The sequence below is a fragment of the Capra hircus genome, chromosome 26, assembly GCF_001704415.2.
Source record: "Capra hircus breed San Clemente chromosome 26, ASM170441v1, whole genome shotgun sequence".
Classification (NCBI taxonomy): Eukaryota; Metazoa; Chordata; class Mammalia; order Artiodactyla; family Bovidae; genus Capra; species Capra hircus.
The window spans coordinates 6,704,028-6,718,857 of record NC_030833.1 but is presented as its reverse complement, the minus strand read 5'-3'; the positions used below and the strand labels follow the sequence as shown (position 1 = coordinate 6,718,857).

General features: G+C 46.9%; 2 protein-coding genes across 4 annotated transcripts in view; one reads left to right on the top strand and one right to left on the bottom strand.

Moving 5' to 3' along the window:
- Positions 1-14,531, top strand: part of BCCIP (BRCA2 and CDKN1A interacting protein) — a 17,242-nt gene extending 2,711 nt beyond the window's left edge. The window contains exons 2-7 of one of the 3 annotated variants that reach the window (XM_005698594.3): positions 5,170-5,244; positions 5,919-5,999; positions 9,545-9,634; positions 10,715-10,902; positions 12,591-12,765; positions 14,084-14,531. In XM_005698594.3, the coding sequence (XP_005698651.2) occupies positions 5,170-5,244; positions 5,919-5,999; positions 9,545-9,634; positions 10,715-10,902; positions 12,591-12,765; positions 14,084-14,254 (780 nt within the window). In that variant the 3' untranslated portion in view covers positions 14,255-14,531. The other 2 variants (XM_018041246.1, XM_018041247.1) reach the window with 2 other exon arrangements.
- The window catches only part of DHX32 (DEAH-box helicase 32 (putative)), a 51,185-nt gene continuing 50,672 nt past the window's right edge, over positions 14,318-14,830 (bottom strand). The window contains exon 12 of the mRNA XM_018041245.1: positions 14,318-14,830. Coding sequence (XP_017896734.1) covers positions 14,662-14,830 — 169 coding nt within the window. The 3' untranslated portion in view covers positions 14,318-14,661.

Below are 14,830 nucleotides of genomic sequence, written 5' to 3'. Positions count from 1 at the left end.
TCTTTCCCCTGCATCAGGGTCTTTCCAGTGAGTTGGCTCTTCACATCAGGTGGCCAAAATATTGGAGCTTTAACTTCATCATCAGTTATTCAGTAAATATTCAGAGTTGATTTCCTTCAGGATTGAATGGTTTGATCTGCCTGCAGCCCAGAAGAAGGCAATGGCACCCCACTCCAGTACTCTTGCTTGGAAAATCCCATGGATTGAGGAGTCTGGTAGGCTGCAGTCCATGGGGTCGCTAAGAGTCGGACACGACTGAGCCAACTTCACTTTCACTTTTTACTTTCATGCATTGGAGAAAGAAATGGCAACCCCCTCCAGTGTTCTTTTCTGGAGAGTCTCAGGGACAGCGGAGCCTGGTGGGCTGCTGTCTATGGGGTCGCACAGAGTCAGACACGACTGAAGTGACTTAGCAGCAGCAGCAGCCTGCAGCCCAGGGGACTCTCAAGAGTCTTCTCCAGTACGACAATTCAAAAGCATCAATTCTTCCGTGCTCGGCCTTCTTTATGGTTCAACTCTCACATCCGTACATAACTGGTGGAAAAACTATAAATAGCTTTGACTATACAGACCTTTGACAGCATAGTGATGTCTCTGCTTTTTAATATGCTATCTAGGTTTGTCATAGGTTTCCTTCTAAGGAGCAAGCATCTTTCAATATCGTGGCTGCAGTTACTGTCCGCAGTGATTTGGGAGCCCAAGAAAATAAAAATCTGTCCCTGTTTCCACTTTTTCCCTCTCTATTTACCATGAAGTGATTGGACTGGATGTCATGATCTTAGGTTTTTTAATGTTGAGTTTAAGCCGGTTTTTTCACTCTTCTCTTTCACCCTCATCAAGAGGCTCTTCAGTTTCTTTTCACTTTCTGCCATTTCTGCATATCTGAGGTGGTTGATATTCTGACAGTCTTGATTGAAGCTTGTGAGTCATTCAACCTGGCATTTCGCATGCTGTACTCTTCATAGAAGTTTAATAAGTAAGGTGACAGAATACAGCCTTGACAAACCCTTTCCCAAATTTTAAACCAGCCTGTTGTTCATGTCTGGTTCTAACTGTTGCTTCTTGACCAGCATACAGGTTTCTCAGAAGACAGGTAAGGTGGTCTGGTATTTCTATCTCTTTAAAAATTTTCTACAGTTTGTTGTGATCCGTACAGTCAAAGGCTTTAGCATAGTCAGTGAAGCAGAAGTAGATGTTTTTCTGAGAATTCCCTTGCTTTCTCTATGCCATCGAATGTTGGCAATTTGATCTCTAGTTCCTCTTTTTCTAAACCCAGTCTGTACATCTGGAAGTTCTCAGTTCACTTACTGCTGAAGCCTAGCTTGAAGGATTTTGAGCATAGTCTTTTTAGCATGTGAAATGAGTGCAGTTGTATGCTAATTCGGACATTCTTTGACATTTTGATTGGAATGAACACTGACCTTTTCCGGTCCTGTGGCCACTACAGAGTTTTCCAAATTTGCTGGCATATTGAGTGCAGCACTTTCACACCATGTCTTTCAGGGTTTGAAATAGCTTAACTGGAATTCCATCACCTTCACTAGCTTTGTTTGTAGTGACCTTTCCTAAGGCCCACTTGACTTCTCATTCTAGGATGTCTGTCTCTAGGTGAGTGAGCACACCATTGTGGTTATCTGGGTCATGAAGACCTTTTTTGTGTAGTTCTGTGTATTCTTGCCACCTCTTCTTAGAAGTCTCTTCTGCTTCTGTTAGGTCCATACCTTTTCTGTCCTTTCTCATGCCTGTCCTTGCATGAAATGTTCCCTTGATATCTCCAGTTTTCTTGATGAGATCTCTAGTCTTTCCCATTCTATTGTTTTCCTCTGTTTCTTGGTGTTGTTCACTTAAGAATGCTTTCTTATGTGTCCTTGCTAGTCTCTGGAACTCTGGATTCAGTTGGGATATCTCCTTTTCTGCAATTCCTTTCACTTATTTTCTCAGCTATTTATAAAGCCTCCTCGGACATCCGCTTTGCCTGCTTGCATTTCTTTTTCTTTGGGTTGGTTTTGGTCACTGCTTCCTGTACAGTGTTATGAACCTCCATCCATAGTTCTTCAGGCATTCTGTCTACCAGCTCTAATCCCTTGAATCTATTTGTCACCGCCACTGTATAATCATAAGGGATTTGATTTAAGTCATAGCTGAATGGCCTAGTGCTTTTCCCCACTTTCTTCAATTTAAGCCTGAATTTTGCACTAAAGAGCCCATCATCTGAGCCACAGTCAGTTCCAAGTTTTGTTTTTGCTGACTATATAGAGCTTCTCCATCTTTGGCTGCAAATAATATAATCAATCTGATCTAGGTATTGACCATCTGGTGATGTCCATGTGTGGAGTCGTCTCGTGTTATTGGAAGAGGGTGTTTGCTGTGACCAACATGTCGTCGTGACAAAACTCTGTTAGCCTTTACTCTACTTCACTTTGTACTCCAAGGCCAAACCTGCTAGTTATTATCTCTTGACTTCCTGCTTTTGCATTTCAATCCCCTATGATGAAAAGAACATTTTTTAAGTTAAGGGTACGTGTGTATTCATGAATGGGCTTAAGCAGAGGAGAATTAAGCATAAAATTGAGGCAAAGGTTGGTCAAGTCCCAGCTTTAGTTAATTGAAGTCGGAAGGGTCACCATCTTTATTCCATCCTCCACCTTGTGGGGACTTTAGTTCCTGCAGATCTCAGGTATTATTATGTTTATCTTTTGAGGAGGAACTGGGACTTTACCTTTTCTCCGTTCCTCTGTGTCCTTCAGATAATTAATTACTGAGACCTGTTTGAGGGCAAGCACTGTGGTCAGGCTTAGAATACAAAATGGATGAGGCCAGAATGGCTTATTTTATGTCAAGAAAGCCATTTGTGGTTCTTTATCACCTGGCATGCCCTAACTTGTCTGCTTTTATAAATGGTCCCCAAATCCAGCAGTTGCTCAAGTTCAAAACCTGAAAGTTAGATTTAATTCCTCCCTTATCCTCAAAATCTTGTTGGCTTTATCATCAGTAGCCAGACATTTCTCATCAGTGATTCTGTGCCGGTCACAGGCCACTCTTTCACTATCTCTTGCTTGGACTTCTGTAGTACGTTTTAACTGGCTACATTCTTGTAACCTCCAGTCTCTCCTCCATCCACAGCAGAGAGATCTTTTAAAAATATAGGTCTGGGGACTTTCCTCACTGTCTCGGTTGAGACTCCACCCTTCCACCGCATGGGACCTGAGTTTGATCCCTGGTTGCAGAACTAAGGTCTCCATGCTGCATGGCATGGCTAGAAAAAAAAAATGTAGCTCTGTTCTCCCTTCCTTGCTTTGACTGCTCCAGTGGGTTCCCGTTTCATTTGTAAGAAAATCCAAAGTTCTAATGGTTATTGGACTGAGAGGCAGCTGGTGTGGCAGGATCAGAATAAGGAAGAGAGTGATGGGAAATGAACATGAGTGGGGGAAGTGTGGGTGCAAAGTGAGGACTGTGGTTATGGGGGCTGGTATATAATAATAACTCTACTGACTGGAGGATTTTTGCAGAAATTAACACCTATGGCTGGCAGTTTATATAAGTGAATATTGAAACGTCTTCAGTCAATAATGTTTAGGTAACAAAACATGAATTAATACGTCTCTGGCCAATAATGTGAAAAGCTCCATGGAGCAGGGCTTTCCCCTACAAAACAGCTCTTTACTTTGGCCCCTTCCTTGAACGTGGTCTCATCATTTTTTATTTAGCACTTTTAACTGGCTGTTTAGCTAACTTTGTGTTGTAGAAATCAGTACTTGTGTTAACATGGATAATCAGACTGCCAGTGATTGAAAATTTGTGTAGTAACCATCACTGACGGTAGTGTAAGAAACTAGGCACTTGGATGCAGTGTTGGTGTGATGATAAACTGATGCAGCCTTTTGGGGGGTGCAGTTTGACAAAATCAAAGCTTAAAATATGTAAATCCTCTGATTCAGTGATACTGCTTGTAATTTAACCTCTATTTAGGATCCTTAAAGGCTGATCTTATTTAGCACTTAAAAGCCTTTAAAGTTTTTTCAGAGTGAAGTAGTCCTTTCGTTTATTTATGGAATGTTTCAGTGGCGTTGCTTCCTAGAGTCTGTTTCATGTCACGGCGAGAGATCCGTTTGCCCAGCTCCACAGACCTTTTGGTTGCTTGTACTCAGCACGTTTCCTCCTGCCTCAGGGCCTTAGTACGTGCTGTTCCCTGTGCCTGGAACTCTCTTTACTAGTCTTTAGTCCCCACCTCCAGTGTCACTTCTCTAAGGGAAGCCTTTCCTGAATTTCTGACTCCTATTACTTAAGCTCCTGTAGCCCCATTCACCTATCTGTAGCCTCCAAAGGTGTGATCTATTTCCATGACTGTTTCCTTAATGAAGTCACTCAGTCGTGTCCGACTCTTTGTGGCCCCGTGGACTGTAGCCTACCAGGTTCCTCCGTCCATGGGATTTTCCAGGCAAGGGTACTAGAGTGGGCTGCCATTTCCTCCTCCAGGGGATCTTCCCAGCCCAGGGATCAAACCCGGGTCTCCCGCACTGCAGGGAGACGCTTTACCATCTGAGCCACCAAGGAAGCCCATTTCCTTAATGTCTGTGTTGCCGCCTAAACTGTAAGCTCCACGAGGGTGTGATGTCTGCTTTTCATCTTGAGTGCCTGTCACAGTGCTTGGTGCAGAGTGGAACTCAGTAAACATTTGCCCAGTGAATGAAGCCTGGCCTTGTATCCATGGGCTGAATCAAGCTCCAGGCAATGCCAGGGACTTTTGGAGTGTTTTTTCTTTGTTCACACTTACTGCAGTCAGGTAAGAGTTTCTCTTTTGCTTTACTCAGAACAGACTTTCTTTGCATTAAAACCAGGTCACTCTGAGCACTCTGTTGTTCTCAGGCTTTGGTTTCAGATGAGATGGTGTAAAGGTGCTTTGTTGCCTGTGCAGATGGCAGTCTTGGCGATGTTTGCTTTTTATTTTGAAGCCTAGACAGTTGTAATTCTTTTGGTAACATTTTCTTCTTTTCCTCCTTTCGCTGGCATGTTCTGTAGATGGAGAGAGAGCCAAAAAGAATGGGGGAGGGGGGAAGGTAGGTGGGGGGAAGGTAGGTGGAGGGAAAAAAACAATGGGCAAATGGAAAATAATGCCTGAATTGTCTTAGTGAGTTACGTATGGTGACTGACTGTGTGTGTCATTTATAGGAAGTGAATGTTGAATTTGAAGCTTATTCTATCTCGGATAACAATTATGACGGAATTAAGAAGTTACTACAGCAGGTATGGTCTTTTATTCCCTGCACAGGAGTCTGCTCTTCCGAGAAATTCCAGGCCATTCAATATAAGTTCTGTCAGATTTCAGTTTTACTCTTTTAGAATTCCCGTTCCTGCCTGCCTTCCTTGCCTGGAGGGAAGAATGCCTTTTTCCTTTCCCAGGGCTTCCTCCCCTGTTTGAGCCTCTGTCGCCAGACCTCTTCCCTTGATGAACACACTTAAGTATTCTGTGTTCTGAAATGCCCTCCCTGTCATCTTTTCATTACTTGTGCTGTTACTCAGTTTTTCTTTAATTCATTTCTCAACTTTATGGGGTTGGAGGAATTCTCAGGTAATCCCCGTTTCACTGCTCTGCCATCTGGTGTCACAAGCAGCAGAGGGCTCGGTTCTCTACCTGTCAGAGCCTCCAGGGTCTGTGGCCTGATGTCCCCCGCCCCCTCCCTATCCTTGACCCTCCCCAGCACGTCCTGAATTACCACCGACTGCCTCTTCTCACATCTCTGTGCCTTGACTTCTTTGATTCTCTTCGGCTTTTTCTTTCCTTTTGGGTTGCTTTTATGGGTCATCTTCCTGGTCAACTCATTTGAAATGTCACTATTTTTATTTGCATATGGAAATGAGAAGTTTTATTAGAAGCTATTCTTCGGTTTTAATTTAAAATAATTTTTTTCCTCTCTTAGCTTTTTCTAAAAGCCCCTGTGAACACCGCAGAACTCACAGATCTCTTGATTCAACAGAACCATATCGGGAGTGTGATTAAGGTGAGCAGGACATTGGTGTTTATTCTGATTAAATTAGCTCCGTATCCTAAGTTCCTTCTGATTTACAGCACACAGGCCAGAAACTCAGATTGGAAAGTATTACTGGCTAGCAGGCCATCTCAGCAGTCCAGGGTTATTAAATGCAGTGATCCAGGCAGTGGCAGTGGGTGGTAGGGAGAGAAGTAGGCTGATTCAGAAGAGACTGGGGAGGTGAAATGCGACCGGGCTTAGTGAATGACCGGGTCTGAGAGAGGGGAAAGGAGTCGAAGAGGATTCCGCAGGGTCTGTCTGGAGAACCACAGTCCAAGTGTGGAGGAGGATCAGGTCAGGAAGGGAACATGACTGGGTTTGTACGTCTTGCATTTGATTGCGTGTGATACATGCAAGTGAGCAGTGGGGCAGCTGCTGGAGTCTGGGGTGTTTTCAGCAGATAAACGGTCACTGACGTCATGAGAGGGGCTGAGATTGCTCAGGGAGGGCAGGGATGGACTCTGGCCGCACCAGTGGTAGCTGAGTGAGTGAACTGAGTGGCAGAGCCTGCAAGGCTTGGGAGTGGCAGGAGCGGGAAGGGGGAAGCTTTGAGTGGTGTCATGCAAAGCAGGGGGTGGCGTTTGGAGGAGGAGGGGCAGGCCGGGCCGAGTCCCGCCTCTGTGCACTCTCCGCTGGCTCTGTCAGCTCCGCGGCCTGACGGGCTGCCCCGCAGCTTGGTGTCTGAGACAAAGCAGTCCTGCTTGGCTCATGGAGCTGCACTTGGAACAGAGCTCTGTGCGGGCGGCTCCTGTCACTTCAGTCACAGTAGCTGGAGGGGCTCCAGCGGGGCTGGAGGATTTTCTTGCCAGGTGGCTCACTGCCTTGACTCCACTGGGAGCCCAGCGGGGACCGTGGGCCTCCCTACCCAGGAGAGCCAGCGGAAGTGCAGAGCACCGTGGTACCGAGTCATTTGCAGCATCTGCCTGAGGAGCAGATGTGAAGGTCCGTGCAGGTTCAAGGGGAGGGTGCACAGACCCCCCTTGCTGGGAGGAGTGTCTAGGTCAGTGTCAGACGAGAATGTGGGATCGGAGAAGGGATGGGGACTACCTGTGGACGGCAGTCTGCCCGCTGACCTCACATACGCCCACGTGGCGCTCTGTCCGTGCGGGTGGTGCTGGTTCCTTCAGAGCGGTGGGTGCGCAGGGTGAGGTGTGTACAGCCGGGTCTGGTACTGGCGCGGGCTCTGTACGTGTAGCCGTCTGCATGAAGTCTTTTTTATATCCCCCGCACCCACCTCAGTCTAAGGTTCCACTCTAACATAATCACTGTTGGCCATCTCACTTTGTTTTCAAAGCCAAAATTCTTGAGAAAGATTCTACGTTCAATTTCCACCTCCTCTCCTCCTGAACACCAAACACCTCAATCTGGCTTTTACCCCCGACTCTCCTGACGTCCTGAAACTGATGGGGTCGCTAGTATCTTTGCACAGCAGACACTTTTCAGACCTGCGGCCAGCATGCAGAACCTCTGGCATGCAGAGTCAGGAGCACGAAATGAGTGACACCCCGGAGGCTTCCTCTCATGGGCTCAGTGGGGAGAAGCAGGCCGCCTGCTCTTTCAGCAGGTAGATGTGAGCTCTCGCTGATGAGTGTCCTGAGACCTGAGGGACACCAATGAGAAGCGGTCACTTTATTTTTGAAAAGTTTATTCTCTGGTTGGGGGATTCATCCTTTAATTGAATAATTACACAAATAAATCTAAAGTACAATCAGGGATTCCTTGGCTCCCACAGAGATACCTGAGGTGTCCCAGGGACCAGACTTCTCCTTCTGAGGACAGGGACTGCCAGAACTTTCTGGACCCTGTGGAAGTGGGGGAATTTGGACTGTTCGAGAGAAGGCATTTTTGAGGGTTGTGGAGGGAAGGGGTGGGCTGTGCAGACCGCACGTGCTTGCTCAGCTGGAGACTCGGGGCCCAAGAGGCTCGGGAGAGGTAGGGGGTGGGCTGGGAGGAGGCCGGACTCAGGTCAGGCAGGGCGGCTCCTGCGGGGGAGGCGGGTGGTGGTGGATGAGGCTGGGCTGTGGTGACCAGCAGACCCTGTGCTGCTGCCTGGATGCCCGATGGCCTGTCGAGGAAGAGGGCTGAGCATGTTCCAGAGTGCTTGTTGCTTCTCGAGGAAGCATTTGGCAGGCTTCGCCTTGAGGGAGCCTTTTTCACACTCCCTGCCGTGGGCCTGTGGGTACCAACAGGCTTCGTCGCAGTGGCTGGGGGTCCACCGTCTGCTGTTGCTCTCAGGGGGCCCGGGCGGTCGACACAGCACGTTTCCCTCTGCTGCTTTCCCCTCTCCTCCGAGAGCAGGCATGCCCTTGGGCCTCTCACTGGGACTGGTGGTCTCTCCTGAGCCGCCTTCTCATTTTCTCCTTTGCACCCTCTTGTTTTGTTGAGCCTAAGGCTTCCCTCACTTTGGCACATCATTTGTTTGGGTGACCTAGGCCTTCGCGGCCTCGCCTGAGCCACGCTACCCTTCCATGTTCAGTAGCTGTGTCTTGTTGTAGAGCCTGGTCGCCCCCTTGCCTGAGGTCCCCTCAGTGGCATGGGCCGCTCAGATCCAGGAGCCATGCCGCCTCACCATCCCCAGGTGCCAGGCCCCCCTGCAGCTCGGTCTGCTCTGACTTGGGCCCCGCAGGCAGTTCTACTCTGCTCTCTGTTCCTGCTGAGGCCCTGGCCGCAGGAGGTGCCCTGCACCGCCGACTGCTCCTGTGCCTGGCTGAGCGGCGGTGCTGGGACCCCTTCCCGCAGAACAAGTTCAGGGACACTCGGGGCAAGCCTGGGTCCCTGCCGTCCTTCGGGGGAAGAGCAGCAGCCTCATTTAATTCATTCAGCACATCTTCCCCGAGGACTTAGTCTGTGCCAAACTCTGTGCTGGGGACTGGGGAAGCCGCGAGAGGAGTTCACAGCTTGGACGAGCGGACAGGCAGCAGGTGAGGCAAAGTGTGGCCGACGTGTTGAGGACCGAAGCAGGAGGTCAAAACACGAAAGGGTAGGGTGGCTCAGGAGTCACATACCCCACCCTCGGTGCCGCTTTTGCAGTTTCTCGTTTCCCGTCTCACCCTCTTCTCCTCTCCTGCCCGTGCGCTGAGGCATTGTTCATCTTCACCTGTGGTCATCACTGGCCGGTGCTCTGAAGCATGGGTTTTGGGTGAGACAGTGTTGTGGACGCACAAACAAGCCTGGGCGGCCTCCAGCATCACTTAGGAAAGAGACTAAAATGGTTTCCTTAATGAGGGCTTATCTGTTCTGGACTTAAAATACACTGAGCAGAACGTCTTAAGAGTCAAGAAAGATACTGAGAGCAGAAGATCACCCAGCCTGTGAGAAGAGGACAGAGTCAGGGAGGTGACGGGATGGGAACAGGGCTGCACAGGTTTAGTCCATGAGGCTTTGCTAAGGCATGACAGTAAGACAGAGTTTTCATTTGAAATGTGAGAAGATAAATGCCACCTAGATTCCAGGACTTCGCACTGTACTTCTTCTCAACCAAAGGTAAAATGAGTGTTTTCTTTTTTTTGAAACAGCAAACGGATGTTTCAGAAGACAGCGATGACGATGTGGATGAAGACGAGATTTTTGGTTTCATAAGTCTTTTAAATTTAACTGAAAGAAAGGTTGGTTTCATTGGGTGGCCATTAGAGTGGTTATTCATTAGGGCAGAACCTAAAAAGTTAATTCTATTTAATCCTTGACGAAAGTGTGTTTTATATCAGATAAAGATACTAAATATAAGGACGTGCTCTTGTGAAATCTTACTGTAATCCTTTTTTCAATATAAAGGTATTTTTGTTTCTCTGAATAATCTGTACCCAGTTAAAGTCATTTACTGCCTGTGGTATAGAGAATTGTCCTCTGAGTTTTAAAGAATGGGTTTTCTGATGTTGGTGTGGACACAGCTGTTTTTGCTGTCTCTACAGCTGTTTTCTTTGATTCTGAGTCTTCATTGCTTCCTGAAATTGAGGACACTCACATGTATTTGTATTTTCATTCATATATTGACTCATTGATGGGTTCTAGTTAAAAAAAAAGAACCCAGGGGGTTTACCCTCCTTAGAATAAGATGCAGGCTACACTTTAAATTTTAAGTGAACTTTTCAGATACTTTCGTCTTATGGGACGGACTAGAGTTTCTATCCCAGTATGTCTGAGTTAGTATAACCTTCTCTGACCACTGAGTATGGGCTAGTAAATAACCAGGTGTAGTTACTTTTGAAAAATAATCAACACAATCAGACTTGTAAAGTGAAAGTCGCTCAGTCGTGTCCGACTCTTTGCAACCCTATGGACTATACAGTCCGTGGAATTCTCCAGGCCAGAATGCTGGAGTGGGAAGCCTTTCCCTTCTCCAGGGGAGCTTCCCAACCCAGGGATCAAACCCAGGTCTCCCGCATTGTGGGCAGATTCTTTACCAGCTGAGCCACAAGGGAAGCCCAAGAATACTGGAGTGGGTAGCCTATCCCTTCTCCAGTGGATCTTCCTGACCCAGGAATTGAATCAGGGTCTCCTGCATTGCAGGCAGATTGTTTACCTACCGAACTATCAGGGAAACCCGAAGACTTGTAAGGTTTTTTTTAAAGGCTTTGGCAGGAAACCACACTTATCTATAAGATACTAAAAAGTGATAGCTCTCACGTTTATGTTTTCTCCTGTGGTTGATAGCCTGTGATAGAGTGAGCCTTCTCTTTGCTTTCTAGGGTACCCCTTGTGCTGAGCAAATTAAGGAGTTGATTCTGCGCCTCTGTGAAAAGAATTGTGAGAAGAGCACGGTTGAGGAGTTGGACAGGCTTTTCAACGACACCGCCAGGCCTGTGGGCTTTCTGCTGAGTGAGCGATTCATTAACGTTCCTCCACAGATTGCACTGCCCATGCACCAGCAGCTTCAGTAAGAGCCTGGAAAACGCCTTTTAGCAGGAGGCTTTCCCCCAAGTAGATTCAGAAATGTGACTCCAATGGAATATGTTGGTTTATGCATGTGTTGGGGGAGTGCCTGAGAGATGTATGTGTTACTAATAATAGGCTTTTTAATAGTTTTAATTCCTTAGGACTGTTGTGACAATAGTCTTAATAATCGTAAAGATTTAAATGGTATAAAAATTAGAGTTTCATATACACTTTAACGCCTATTTGACGAGTTTTTCATCCGCTTCAGAGATAGGATTTCTGTTTCACGAATGAAATGTAAATAATTACAATAACAAAACCGTAAAATTCCTAAATTCCATTGGGATATTCTGTGGCGAATGCAACCATGGCCTGATACTGCCTCTCGAGCTACTCAGGGTTTGTTATTGTTTTGCTTTAATGCAGCAGCTTTAAGTTTACAAGAATATTTTAACTGTACGGAGAGATAGGAATTGATATTGCCTGTGCTTTGACATAGAGGAGGATGAAATTACAGGTGGACACCCAGGCTTTACAGAGTATTATTTCTCAGAGGTCAGGGTACATCTTTGTGATTTCCCTGGAAATGGTTGGTGCAAATGTGACTGTGGTTTGAAACCTTCTGGTTTTCCATTTTTCCTTTCTACAGTTGCTTTTTAGCTTTGTCCTTTCTCCCTTGCCCCTCCCCTTAGCTGCTCCTCATGCTGTACTTGTGGCGCCTGCCTGTTTGACTTGTCTTTTTTCTGATCAGCTGGAGCTCACGTTTGTTTGATTTCATAGGAGGATCAACTTTCTCCTGATCCTGTGAAAGAAAGCCGATGTGGGTTGTTTTGAGTTTCTTTACATTTTTGTTTAGCCAGACATACGGGGCTGCTGCTGCTGCTAAGTCGCTTCAGTCGTGTCCGACTGTGCGACCCCATAGACGGCAGCCCACCAGGCTCCCCCGTCCCTGGGATTCTCCAGGCAAGACCACTGGAGTGGGTTGCCATTTCCTTCTTCATGCATGAAGGTGAAAAGAGAAAGTGAAGTCGCTCAGTCATGTCTGACTCTTAGTGACCCCATGGACTGCAGCCTACCAGGCTCCTCCGTCCATGGGATTTTCCAGGCAAGAGTACTGGAGTGGGGTGCCATTGCCTTCTCCACATACGGGGTTATGTATTATTTAAAGGAAGGAAGGAAAGAGTTAAGGTTTCATTGCTGTCTCATTGATGTCGTAGTTCAGGGCATCTGTCTGGCCATTTCTGGCAGGCTGGAAATAAGTCCCAGGTGCCAGTGAATGGAGACTGTAGAGGTCACCTGCTGTTGAGATCACCATGATGGCATCGGTCATGGCTGTGTGCCCTTGTGTGTTTCAGTTAAATGTTTTAGAAAATCCAGATTCTTAGGTATTTTTAACAGAGCAGTGATGTTGTGTGAACTTGAGACTCATCTGTTAAGTTGCTGTGTATCTACAACTCAAGAGTGCTAATCTGCAAGTCACCATACGATTTATTATAAAAGACGCTGCCGTAGTCAACTGAAGTGTATCCGGCTGCTTTAGAAGCATCCAGATCTAACGTTTGTCGGTTAAGCCTATGTCACCACAGAACTCCGTGAAGAGGTCTCAGTGGTTTTCTCTGTGCGCTGGTTTGTCCACGGATCTTGTCCGGCCCAGCAGGCAAACCTTGTGTCTGTGTGTGTGCCTCGCAGGAAAGAATTAGCAGAGGCACGCAGAACTAACAAGCCGTGTGGGAAGTGTCACTTCTACCTTCTGATTAGCAAGACGTTTGTGGAAGCAGGAAAAAGCAATTCCAAGAAGAAACGGAGCAACCAAAAGAAAGAAGCGTTAATGTTTGCAAATGCGGAAGAAGAATTTTTCTACGAGGTAAGACTGTCCTGTTCCATCTCTTTGTTTAAATGTAAATAAGGATTTTCTTAATAATAATCAGGATTTTTTGCTCTCTCACTTTATGCTGAAGTTTATATGTGGCCATTCTGTTTTTAAACCTCCGTATCTACATCGCCTTGGAGCTAATAACAGTGGGGAGGAGGTGATTATCAAGCCGATTACGCTGATGGTTGGCCATTTACAGTGTGCTTAGTAGGAGGTCTTCATTCTCCCACCGCTCTGGAAGGTGGGCCTTAGCCTGGTGCACAGGTGGGGCCGTGGAGCCACTGCCTGGTGGGTGTGGAAGGTGGGGTGGGCCCTGTGCCCCTGCTGCTGGCTCCCATGCTGCCCTGTGCCCTGGGACCTAGAGGTCATGCCCCTGGCAGGACTCTCCCTGTAAGCTTGTGCCCATGATGGACAGATGCCACAGCATATACTTCCTCATGCTGCCTGCCTCTCAAAAATGTTAAGTCTCTGAGGAGGACATATTTTCCTGGATTGGATGATATCACTTATTTTAAAAGGCGTCCACTGAAGACAAAAGCACTGTAGATTCAGCTGTCCTTGTTTTTCGGGAAGTACATAGGTGAAAATTGTTTAAAATGTGTGCCTCAGCACTTGAGGTAGGCCATGGCAGGGGCGAATGTGCGGGTGTTCTAAGATGGGTTGGTCACGCAGACTTACTGTCCTCACATGAAGCTTTATGCCAAGGAAGCAGCTGGGACAGTGCTAAGACTAGTCTCACGGTTCTTCTCATTAACTGTCAAATGTTATGTCTTAATTTCACTTGTGTATCCCAAGATTATTTTGAGAATCAAATGGGCTTGTGAATATGAGTGACTTCAGAATTATAAAGGTGAAAGAAGGTGAAATTGAGTCGCTCAGTCGTGTCCAACTCTATGCGACCCCATGGTGTAGCCCTCCAGGCTCCTTTGTCCATGGGGTTTTCCAGGCAAGAATTCTGAGGTGGGTTGCCATTCCCTTCTCCAGGGGATCTTCCCAACCCAAGAATTGAACCCAAGTCTCCTACACTGCAGGCAGATTGTTTACCCTCTGAGCCACGAGGGAAGCCAGGGCATTATCACTCAGCTGCTTGTTCACCTCCTAGAAGTAGGACGCGTCTACCCACTCTCTTCATGCAGGTTAGAAATCTCCTTGGGGAGTGCTTTGTAACTTCTACCTGACTGTCCCATTTGAGCTTCCTTTTCATTGTCAGCCTTATTACATTTACTGCACTATTGTATTTCTTGTTATTGATTAAATGAGTTTTGCCTTCAGCTTGTGTGAATTTTAAATTTATGGTCCTTTGGTTTAGAAGGCAATCCTGAAGTTCAACTACTCAGTGCAGGAGGAGAGCGACACGTGTCTGGGAGGCCGATGGTCCTTTGATGATGTACCAATGAAGCCCCTGCGAACTGTGATGTTAATTCCAGGCGACAAAATGAATGAAATCATGGAAAAACTGAAAGAACATCTCTCTGTCTAACCCATCTCCCGTGGACCGTGGCGGGCTGGCTTCTGCAGAGTTACCGGAAGACTTGATGGAGGCTTCCTGAAAAACTCACGACTTTATTCAGATGAAGGTCCTACAAAAAGTTGGGTTCTGTCAGCCGTGTCTGCGACACATTTACAAAATATCTTTGCTTTTTTTAAATTTTGGTCAAATTAAGAACGGTTAAGAACTTTTCCAATAAGAAGAAAAACCACGGGGTAGTAATTTAAGGAACTCAATAAAAACTTCTATTTTTAGTTTTTAAATAACACACAGAACGTTCTTCCTTTCAGGGCTCCGTGTGGGCCGTGGCGCCTCGTTGGTGCTGCCCCGGTGGGCCGGCTGCCGCGCCGCCTCTGGGGCAGGTATTGCACATGGGGCTTCGTGGACGCTCCGCATCGTCACTGCACACTGCACCTCTGTTCAGTAGTTTCCGGGCACTTGTCACACATCTGCTCCTTTTTCGTTGCTGAAATAGGCGATAGGTGATCCATGACTTGCTGTAGAATATCCTTACTTTCACTGGGAGGCAGATTACTGAAATAGTATTGTGGTGCCAGTTGCATAAAT